Source organism: Alosa alosa, chromosome 12 (genome assembly GCF_017589495.1).
Source record: "Alosa alosa isolate M-15738 ecotype Scorff River chromosome 12, AALO_Geno_1.1, whole genome shotgun sequence".
NCBI lineage: Eukaryota > Metazoa > Chordata > Actinopteri > Clupeiformes > Clupeidae > Alosa > Alosa alosa.
In genome coordinates, this window is record NC_063200.1 from 14621719 (window position 1) to 14633572 (window position 11854).

At 42.7% G+C, this 11854-nt stretch overlaps 1 protein-coding gene across 2 annotated transcripts in view; it reads right to left on the reverse strand.

Annotated features, from left to right (window-relative positions):
* Positions 1 to 2953: 2953 nt before the first annotated feature.
* The window catches only part of zgc:63972 (protein CutA homolog), a 14823-nt gene continuing 5922 nt past the window's right edge, over positions 2954 to 11854 (reverse strand). For both annotated transcript variants that reach the window (XM_048259073.1, XM_048259074.1), the window contains exons 3-6: positions 9132 to 9191; positions 7116 to 7161; positions 6700 to 6749; positions 2954 to 3964 (exon numbers count right to left, since the gene is read on the reverse strand). In XM_048259073.1, coding sequence (XP_048115030.1) covers positions 3847 to 3964; positions 6700 to 6749; positions 7116 to 7161; positions 9132 to 9191 — 274 coding nt within the window. In that variant the 3' untranslated portion in view covers positions 2954 to 3846. The remainder of the gene's footprint in view (positions 3965 to 6699; positions 6750 to 7115; positions 7162 to 9131; positions 9192 to 11854) is intronic.

The following is an 11854-nucleotide window of genomic DNA, read 5'->3' on the forward strand; positions in this document are numbered from 1 at the left end:
CACACGCACGCACGCACGCACGCACACACACACACACACACACACACACACACACACACATCCTGCTGCATTGGGGGAAAGGTTTCTGGTCGACACACCATCAGCTAACACAGTGGTTTTCAAAGTGGGGGCCGCGAGGGGGTGTCAGGGGGGCCTCAGCAAGTTAGAAGGAAAAATAAAAGCAACAAATAAATACATTTGAAAAATGTAAAATATACCTATTACTATGAGGGTTGTTATACAATGCCATTATAATAATTTGTCGCATATCTGAACATTATATTTTCCATGATAATGACTGGGAATAATAGTGATAGCTCTCATATATAGCAGAAAGCCCCAAATGCAATTTTACAACTGAATGCTCCATCGCGAAGTGCTTGTGGCTAAAATAATTATTAGCTTAATGGATTTTTACAGGAGGATTACCTTAATGTATTTTTACATTTGCCGTAGTATTGTCAATGGGTTTAATAACACATCAAGAGGGTCCTTGGCCAGAACCTTGTGGTATTTGGGGGGCCTTGTCGTGGAAAAGTTTGGAAACCCCTGAGCTAACAAACAGCAGGGTCGAAAACGCTCCATGCTTTAGTATGCTGTTGATCCAGAACACTGATATAAAGGGTTGGATTTCAGGTTTAAGCTTTGTCCTCTGAACAGCTGTTCAGCTGGTAAGGTCAGCACAGGACTCAATGGACATTATACAGATAAAAAAACCAACTTATTTTCTTGTCATTATAAAAGGTTCAAAACGTTTTTTATTTATTTATTTCTCAAAAAAATCCCATTTAGCAGGCATAGCACAGCATTCTACAGATTGCGATTACCAACTGACAAAGCACGTCAACAGCAGCTGGATTTCAGCCATCCTGAAGTATCTGATCACATTCCAGTACAAACAACCGATTGAGCAAAATACCCTGCCCATAAAATTCCCTCACCACGTTCAATGTAAAAAAATTAATTCCCTAATATGAAACCAAACTTCTAAACATCACCTCTGCAAACATTAAAAGCATTTGCTTCAAAGTACTCATTTAAGTCACATTTAAGTTCATCCATAACAGTTGTTATTATGGCCAGTCCTCATTCAAAGAAACATTCTTTGGTACCAAACATGTACTATGAACAACACATGGATTTGCAAAGTCCTTAAGTAAAGACGGAGTAGTACACCACAATCACAGATCGGTGAGAAACAAAAGGCAGTGTTTTGAGACGAAGATGAGGTTGGAGGCCATCAGGATGTCCAGAGACAGGAACACCTGAGTGATAAAAGACTTTCAGGAGTGTATGTGTGCATGTTTGTGCGTTCCTACGTGCATTTGTGTGTGTGTGTGTGTGTATGTATGTGTGTGTTTGCTTGGGTGCATGTATGTGTATTTGTGTGTTTCTATATTTAAAAAAATACACACAATGTTTGCATTTACACACTAATGAATGGCTGGACCGCTGACTAAACTGTAGTTTAAATAAATGCAAAACTGTACATCGAAGGGAGCCATTAAACTCAGATTGCCATGTTAGCACCTGAACCTGCAATTAAAGTTAATGAACACAAAAACTAGCTAACATATAAACGACATTACCGAAGCGCTTTAAGCATAGGACTCAGAGAGGAATGGCGATGTTGGACACTTTTCAGGGCTAGCAAAGGCTGCCTGCAGTTAGTGTCTTTCCCTTTAAGAGGAAACTGCCCCACATGGCTGGTTCGATTCCTGTTGACTCTGAGGGAATACTGTAGCCTAGAAATCTAGACGCGCCCCTAGCGGCAGCAAATTACATTTGCTGCCAGGGCTAGTCTAGCAACTCTCCGTTGGCTTGTGAGCTCCAGAAATCGAAACTTAATCAGGACATTGAAATCATGTATAGAGTCGTTTGGTGGGCTTAACATAATGATTGATGGCAAAGTTGCAACGGTTTGGCTTGAATTCCCTGCTACTTGAAAACAAATATCCTATTGCGTCCTATTGCGTGCAGAGGGAATTTGAAAGACAACTGATTATCTGACGCAGACTGAGCACTGCGAACGGTGAGTGCCCAGAACCTACATTTTAATGTGGGTCTGGCTCGCCAGGCTAGGAATACTGCTCTGTTTTGACTCAAAACAAGGCAACACATTCCTCACAACAACAGCTATTTTTGTCAAAAGCAAATGAACACACACACAGATGACACTAGGAAGAGTGTGGAGAGAACATACGCTTGTCAAATGGTCACCATCTTGAATATTTGGGGCAGCTGTAGCCTACTGGTTAGCGCTTCAAACTTGTAACCGGAGGGTTGCCGGTTCGAGCTCCGACCAGTGGGGCGCGGCTGAAGTGCCCTTGAGCAAGGCACCTAACCCCTCACTGCTCCCCGAGCGCCGCTGTTGTTGCAGGCAGCTCACTGCGCCGGGATTAGTGTGTGCTTCACCTCACTGTGTGTTCACTGTGTGCTGATTGTGTTTCACTAATTCACGGATTGGGATAAATGCAGAGACCAAATTTCCCTCACAGGATCAAAAGAGTATATATACTTATACTTATTTTCTGTGCGAAAATAAGGTGGGAGAAAGTTTGGGAAGTCAGTGATGCGAGTAATGGCTTACTGCTGTGTACTAGACTGTATTTTTTTCTCTTCGGAAGACAACTTTATCTTTAATAGAGAAATACAGCTGTGTACTGCTCAATGAATTACATTCAAATTTGATTTCACTTGTCATACGCTATTTTAGCGAGAAGATATCTGTAAAAAGCGGGAGGGGTAACATACATAGGTCTGGTGTGAGACAGAAAACACAAGACAAAACACAAACATGAGTACTGTTAAAGACTGACAAAGTCACAGATAGACAAGAGACAAGACAGGTAGACAAAACTACTGTAGGACAGGGCAGATGATTAAGTATTTTAGGTAGGCTGAGGTTGGTCAGATGTTTTGGCATGAGTGTATGTGTGTGTGTGTGTGTGTGTGTGGGGTAGTCAATTCTGGTAATATACACAGTTTTTGGCTATGTTTTGGTTGAATTTAGAAAGGTTATGAATAGGTTCCAGGTATCTTCAAAGGCTGTCATATGCTTCTTTTGGAGAGCATTATTTTTTTCCATTGAAATGTATTCTGCAATTAGGTTGGTCCAGTGACTGATGTGGCATGAGTTCTTAGATTTTCCAGTAATGGAGGACTACTTTCTTAGCGAAATGTGTACCAGACAGTAGTTCTCACCCACGACCGAACCAAAAACTATCTTTTCATCATGTCCAAAGAGACACAGCCTCAGCCTTGTTTTTGCATGAACAGTGAAGTTTGGAGAGAACGTAGGTAACACACACACAGTGGTGACGTCATGAACAGTGAAGTTTGGAGAGAACGTAGGTAACACACACACAGTGGTGACGTCATGAACAGTTAAGAGTGGAGAGAACGTAGGTAACACACACACAGTGATGATGTCATGAACAGTTAAGTTTGGAGAGAACGTAGGTAACACACAGTTATGATGTCGTGAACAGTAGCACCGGAGAGTTCAGTTTGGCCCAAACGACTGTGCTGCATCATTTCATAAAGTTCTGGAACCTTCTGTGGCAGAGTCATCACCAGGGCAACGTGATGGAACTTGGAACAGGTGAGGATAACTATCTATAAGGCTCTGGTGCAGAGGCTGAGTTATGGAATCTTCTATGCCAGTGACACTGCTAGGCTCACACGGTGGGACTTCCTGCATCAGGTTGCGATCGGGGGGGAAAGTTCTGGAATCCTCTGTGTCACTGCCATTCCCTGCTTCACAGGCGGGATCCTCCAGGAGAACTTGGGGATAGGGGGGGCTTAGTTACGATTGGTCAGTTTGACAGGCTGGGGCTCCCTGGGTCAGGATGGGATATAGGGATTCTCGGGGACAGCTTCGTCGATCCACTTCATGTAGTCCAGGCTGCCACCCTCCACGAGGAAACTCAGCACCTCAGGGTTCTCATAGGGGTGGATAGATCTACAACAACAAATCAATGAATTAATCAATCAATCAATCCTTCAACCAATTGCTTAATTATTTATTCAATCGATCGATCGATGAAGCAATAAATCAACCAAACAAAATCATAATCTTATCAAAAAATCAAATCAATCCAATCGTGCATAAATAAATCAATCAAATCGTGCATAAATAAATTTAACAAAAGAGATCCAGCACAAGGAGAGCAGAGGGTTCTACTCTCTAAATGTTCACAAAGCAGAAAACCTGCTCTTCTGCCTTGTAAAGACCGGAAAACAGGTTTTTCTGCTTTGTGAACATTTAGTTTAATTCAAGATGAAAAACCGCACTCATCAAACCGCTAACACAAACACGTTTTGGCCTAAGCCGTCATCACTGACACAAACTGACGACGGCTTAGGCTAAAATGCTTTTTTGTTAGAGTACATGGTCCAATAAAAATAGAATTTTGGGAAAACGCTTGGGAGTGTGGTTTTTCAACTTGAATCTGATAGTCTTTCTAAACTCTGACCTGAAGTCATTATATTTTTGGAAGTTGAGCACGCCTGCTTCGTCAACATTTAGTTTACACAGTCCAAATATTGGAGGTCAAAACAGTGCTGTGTGGAACTAGTGTGTTTGTGAGCTTGGGAGGACTTATAGAGTGACACCGGGTGGCTGAGTGGACAAATAGGCCTCTTCTCAAACCTCTACAGTGGGTACTAGTTTAAAATGGACACTTCACCTAGAAAAACGTGATTCACGCAGCTACGTGAAATGTAAGTACATCTGCAGCCGCTTGGGGGCAGCATAAGTCCGCTGTGGCGTACCTCAGTTGAACCGGACGGAGCGTTCGACAGCAAGGGCTGTGATTGGCCGAGTTTTCAGTGTGTTGTTTGTCGGTATTTTTAGCAGCCCCTGCAACATGCTAGTCCACTGTAGCCTATAAGCTTTGTACATAATGTCAAACATAGTTTTGGATTCCGTGGCAGGATTTCTTGATTGTACAGCGCCTGTCTCTCAGTAATGTTTTAAAATGAGAGCTTCGTCAGCTGGCAGTAGGCTACTTTGTCATGACAACAGAACATAAATATGCTGCCCAGAAACCTTGTGAATAGTTCTGATTTTTTTTTTTACTACACTAACGAGGTTGAAATATAGCCTTTGCCTACAGCATCTCCTTAACAGTAGGCCTAATGTTAACAAAACGACAGCATTCATATGACACATGCATACGGCCTGTCTCCTCGGTCCTCCAGCTCGTGCCCCGGAAATCGCATTCATCTAGTGGCAACCAGAGGAGGCAAAACCGAGGAGACAGGAGGGAGGTGGAAGGCCTGATAAGTGAGGAAACACAAGAGTATCCTACGCGGAAGCATTTTCAGTCGGAATTGTGCGATCATTGGTCCAAGCTGCCAAGGTAAAAAGTTCCCTCCCACGTCTGTCAACTTTTGGTTTCAAACAAGTTCGTAGGGATTTATTTGTGTCAATAAACTAGTAGACAGAGCAAAAAAGGACCTTTATATGCTGGAATTATCACGTTACCATACAACTACCATTCAAACTTTTAATAAAAAAGTTCATGCCTGTTTCGTTCACACAAGTATAATAACTATTCATGTCTCGAGAACTATCAAACATGACCTCATTATCAGGGTCAATAAGTGGGAAGAGTTCATGTTCATATGAACATTTTAGGCTTTGGTATGAGCTCATATTCTCTGCAATTTGCGTGTCTGTTTATTCTAGCCTAAGAAGTGATACGCCGCATCATCAGTAATCGACGTCTCTTAAAAGTGATGCGTGAGTGAGCAGGCCATCTCATGTCTCGTATCAGTCTCTCCTTCATTCCTCCATCCTCCTATCGTTCCTTCCTTGTTTCTTTTACAATATCAATTAGAAGGAGGGGCTAGGACCAGAGGAAGGAAGGAAGGGAGCAAGGGAGAGAGGATAGACAAAAAGACAAATGAGAAGAGGCCATAGAGTGACACCGGGTGAGCTGGGGAGGACTTATAGGGTGACACCGGGTGAGCTGGGGAGGACTTATAGAGTGACAACGAGTGAGCTGGGGAGTGACACCAAAGATTGTTAAAGCGGAGCAAGATATTTCATCAGGAGCCACTTCCGGGAACCCGGATTGCACGAGGGGGGGTCAAAATCCCCCTTTATGCAGAGCAGAGGCAGCGACTGCTCCATTGAAGTCTATGGGCATAGCTCAGAATTTCACCACATATGCTAAAGTCTTGGTTCTATAGAGTTAGGAATGTGAATTTCGGGCACATTTTCATGATCCTCAAACCCTTCTGAACATTTCAGGTACATTTTAGCATTTTGAGCAATCCAGTCTGGAGAAAATCAACCTTATATCAGGTGTCGCCCGGTTATTTCTGCCGCTGCTGTTGGCCGGTTGCAACTTACGCCACAATACGCCATCGACACGCCTTTTTGTGCAGACAGGATTCGATCCCCATTTCGCGCCCATAGACATGAACTACGACGAAGTATCTTGCTCCGCCTTAACAATCTTTGGTGACACCGAGTAAGCAGGGGAGGACTTATAGAGTGACACCGGGTGAGTTGGGGAGGACTTATAGGGTGACACCGGGTGAGCTGGGGGGGAATTATAGGGTGACACCGGGTCAGCTGGGGAGGATTTATAGAGTGACACCAAGTGAGCAGGGGAGGACTTATAGAGTGACACCGGGTGAGTTGGGGAGGACTTATAGGGTGACACCGGGTGGCGCTGAACTCACCTTACGTATTCAGTGAGGCTTTGGATCTTAGAAGTGCGTGTCCTTACCAGCTGAAACAGAGAGTGAAAAACACACCATGAAAAACCATTCAGCAATACCACCACAGATCTCCAACCCTCCACACACACAACCACGATATGCAGCAAGGATAACCACACACACACACTCCACTGAAACAACAAACACGACATGCACCTCTGAGTGTGACACACACTTTACAGTCATGACACAGGATCTTCTCTTTAGTGCTGGCTGACATTAACATTTCCATAAATATGTGTGTGTTATTATTATGTGTGTGTTATTTTGTGTGTTTTATTATGTGTGTGTTATTTGGTGTGAGGTTAATATATGTGTGTTATTTTGTGTGTGTTATTATGTGTGTGTTATTTGGTGTGAGGTGTGTGGACACTCACCAGTAGGACCTCTGTGGCGTCCTGGATTTCACCTTTCCAGTAGTACCTGAAAGGAGGGGACACCAACCACACCATCAACATGACACAACACACAGAGAGGGAGAGGGGTGTGTGTGTGTGTGTGTGTGTGTGTGTGTGTGTGTGTGTGTGTGAAGAGAGACAGAGAGGGAGAGCAAAAAGAGTGTGTGTGCGCACATACCTGTCCACTTGCTCATGCTTGAGTTGAAGTGAGTGTGTGTGTGTGTGTGAGTTGGTGTGTTGTAACTTGCTGAAGATAACGCATAAAAGCATTTGCTACATGTCTATCTATAAATGTGGCAGTGGCAATTTACAAGAGCTGAATGCAACATCCATGAATATAACTTTTGCATTTGACTTCCTCATACTGAGACCCCGACAAGCTCAACAAGAGGAAACAAGCTGTTCTGTGCTCTGTGCTCTGTGTGTGTGTGCGTGTGCGCGTGTGTGTGTGTGAGCTTAGCCACTTTCAGGTGGTCATGAGTCTGTGGGCACTGCAGTGAGGCTGAGAGCCTGAGTGAGCTCAACCAGAGGAAAACTATGTCCTGTGCTCTCTCTCTGTGTGTGTGTGTGTGTGTGTGTGTGTGTGTGTGTGTGTGTGTGTGTGTGTGCATGCCTGTCCACTTTCTCATGGTTGAGTTGAAGTGAGGCGCGACCACTCCTGTGTGTGCTGTGTGTGTGTGTGTGTGTGTATGTGTGTATGCCTGTCCACTTCCTAATGGTTGAGTTGAAGTGAGGCACGACCACTCCTGTGTCTGTGTGCGTACGCAACCTTAGCGACTTTCAGGTGGTCAAGAGTCTGTGGGCAGTGTCATTGGCGCCGCACAAAGAGAATGGTCATCTCAACATAAGGATACATTAGAAGATGATGATTGGTGTAAAATTTGTCACAACATGATAAGCAGTTCTGGCGCTTAAAAACGCAACGTTCCCTTCAGGTAAAAGGCGCACTGTTCTTAGCAGTTATGCTGAAGGCAGTGAGATTAGGCATTGCATCCTACAGACACTCTGTTTGGATTGGAACATCGCAGTTCGGGTTTCAAGATCGATAAGATTCAGTTGATGCGTAGAGTATGGATCATCTCAAAGTTTGGGACAACCAAACAGCAGTGTAAGCAAATCCTTATTGTTAGGTGACCATAGCTGTCTTTTCTCTAGGCCTATCACAAATCCTTATTGTTAGGTGACCATAGCTGTCTTTTCTCTAGGCCTATCACAAATCCTTATTGTTAGGTGACCATAGCTGTCTCTAGGCCTATCACAAATCCTTATTGTTAGGTGACCATAGCTGTCTTTTGTCTAGGCCTATCGCAAATCGCGACATAGACTCATTGCTTTCTTCTTTTCTTTTCTTTCCCTTGTTCGCGTGTTGGGTAGTGAAGCGATAATGCATTTAAAGCGATGTTCACGTCATGCGAGCCAGAGCTGATATGGCCAGAGCTGCTTGCTCTGTAAAGGTATTTCTGTCCCACCCAAATTGCATTACAATGGTGTGTTTAGCAGCCAGAATTTACAAAAAAAAATCCCGGCGAAATCTCCCTCATCCCAGAAATGTTAAAAAGCTTGAAACACCTCATGTGTAGGGTAGCCATGCACCGTTATTTTTTATTTTTTTTAGCCTCCTGGGCCATGGTGCGTACTATGGTATACAACCCTAGCGGCGCCCCTGGGCAGTGTGTGTGTGTGTGTGTGTACCTTTCAGGTGGTTGAGAGTCTGTTTGCAGTGTGTGTGTGTGTGTAGGACCACAGATCTCAGTGGGCAGAACGTGTAGGGTTTTAGTTTTCAGTGGGCATCATGTTAGAGTTAAAGGTAAAAGTTAACTGTTAAAGTGGACAAGCTAGCATGCAAACTCCCTCTATCCTCCTTCTATTCAGAATACCAGATGATCAGTAGCGCTCGGGTGAAGCCACACCCCAGAGTGACAAGAGAGACCCAAACTCTGTTTGGGGTCAGTCAGAGTTCAAAGGTCAATGGGGCATGCTCACAAAAAAACTCACATGGTGGCAGAGCGAGGAAGAATGTTGACACACGCAGCCATGCGCCTCTCCATTAGAGACCTACAGAGAGAGAGATGGAGGGGATATAGGAGAGAGAGAGAGAGAGAGAGAGAGATAGGGAGAGAAGAGAGACAGATAGGGAGGTAGAGAGAGCGATAGAGACAGAGAGAGAGAGAAAGAGAGAGAGAGAGACATAGAGAGATGAGGAGGGAGAGAGCGATAGAGACAGAGAGAGAAAGAGAGAGAAAGAGAGATAGGAAGGGAAGGAGAGAGAAAGAGAGAGAGATAGGGAGAGAGGGAAGGAGAGAGAGAAAGAGAGAGATAGGGAAGAAGAGAGCGATAGAGACAGAAAGAGAAAGAGAGAGAGAAAGAGAGATAGGAAGGGAAGGAGAGAAAGAGAGAGTTTAACACCCATTTATTCAATCAATCTTCAAACCAGGACATCACCGTAACACTCCATTAGTATCAGTGTAACACAAGATTCATGACCTGCTGTACAGACATTTTACATCCTCAGATTACAATATTAAGTAGACTTATGTTTCTGTTTATTTTTAACCTGATGGGAATTAGAGAAAGAGAGAGAGAGAGAGATGCACTTCCTCCTACAATGTACATCCTTCGATCAAACAAGAAACCTTTTCTTCAACAAATTTAACTAAGAAATTCCTAATTTTAATTAACTTAATGACATATCAAAATTAAAGATACTATTAGGAGAAGGAGATAAAGCATATCTTGCTGCCCAGTATGTATCAACATGCCACAATCTGAGGGACAATGAGTGACCTATATCGACAAATAAACACACACACAGACACACGCACAGACACACACACACACACACACACACACACACACACACACACTGCATTATACACGGCATTTTATTTTACTTTTACCTATTTATTTTATTCTTATGAAAATCTACTGACATGTTTGTGTTAAGATTTATTGTATAACTGCTTTGGCAATATAAGTGAGTTTGTCATGCCAATAAAGCATTCTTGAATTGAATTGAATTGAATTGAATTGAAAATTTGGAAAATTTTGAGTTGTGTGTCCCGAGTCCCGACAAAAGCCTGTCGGAATGCTAAAATGTCCTGGTTTACACCAATCACTATTAAAGTGTAGTCTTATTATAGCCCGATCATTAACTAAACCCATGCAGAAAGACTAAAGCCTAAAGCATCCGGCGTATGATTTCGATAATGTGTGTGTTTTAGGGCTTTGACTCCGAACTTCGTTATTCGAAAAATTAAAGATATTTGAACGAATTTTAGGGATCTCTTAATATTCGAACCTGTAGCCTATGGAAATATTTTTTGTAAATGTATTTGGTTGTAGCCTAAACGTTGTTTTCAATTCAGATTCCAAGGTTTTTTTCACGCCTTCTGAAGTGAAATCGCGAGCTCATTAGCAAGGCTATTATTGGCCATCTGGGCTCCTGTAGGTTAGCATCCTGGCTGGTTCGCGCTTAGTGAGCAGCTCCCACATAAACATTTTTATTTTAAACTTAACCTTCCTCTGATTTGAATCACCTTAGTTATCAATCAAAGCAAACAGGGAAAAGAAATGGCAACACAATCATTAAAAACACTTAAATAAATAAATGTGCAGATAAGTCTGAATGAAAAGCAGCACTGGTTGAAGCCTGGAAATATTGTAAACAAAGTAACGTTAGCTTAATTTGCTAGTTTATCATAGTCTATGGTTAGACTGTTCAGTTTCCCCAATGCGTGTGTTTAAGTTTCAATTGAATACTTTTTCTCCTTTGGGACAGGCCCGCTTGAGTCTTGGAAAATACTTTTCCATTTGCATTGGGACTGAGATGATTAGAATTTAGCAGTCAATTTGAATGCAGTAGTTTTGAACAAATTCGCAGCAGCGTGCTAATGATGCTAACCGGATTTAATAGCAATTTAGCCAGTCGCCTTGCACGACAATGTTTGGATTACATGTGCATGCTGAGGAGGGATGCGCCTGTTGAGAGGGAGAGAGAGAGAGTGCACGGGCAAGGAGAGTCTGTGGTGAGGTAACGTTAGGGCCTACTTCTACCGCCCTACTCTGGTAGAGTTTGACATACTACAATGCAAGATATATTTAGCCTATTTTATTTATGGACAACATAAGGCAGGAGGTGTGTGTTGCTTTTAATTATGAATGTTCTATCGAACGTATTTTTTATTGATATCGATTACATGTGCTATACATATAAGCTATCGCTGTATCGCCCAGCCCTATGCTCAATAATAAAAATTTTGACACACGCATTTACTCAGCCTTTCGTGCACGTAGTCTATTGACATTGACTGATACACTGCCCTCTAGTGGACAGAACAAATAGAACTTAAGTTTGATACCAATATCGGTCTTACGGAAGACATTTAATGGTTAAAATATTATTAATACATATTCGAATATATTCGAATTTTAATATTAATAAACAAACGAACTTCGAATATGATTTTTGGGCAAAAGTCAAAGCCCTAGTGTGTTTGCTTGAGTGCAGTCAATCGTAACAGTCTGCATAATCTTTGCATTTGCATCTTTTTCAAATGTATCTCTGTAAACACTGTTGCAAAGCCTCGTCATATCTGCCTCGTTTTATCGGTTAGGACAATGCCGAAGAGAAAGTCATTTTCAAAATAACCTATGGCTGAGTTTTGTTTTCAAATGTTTTCATGCATGTCTGGATAACGGGTGAGGAATGTTTAGGAGAC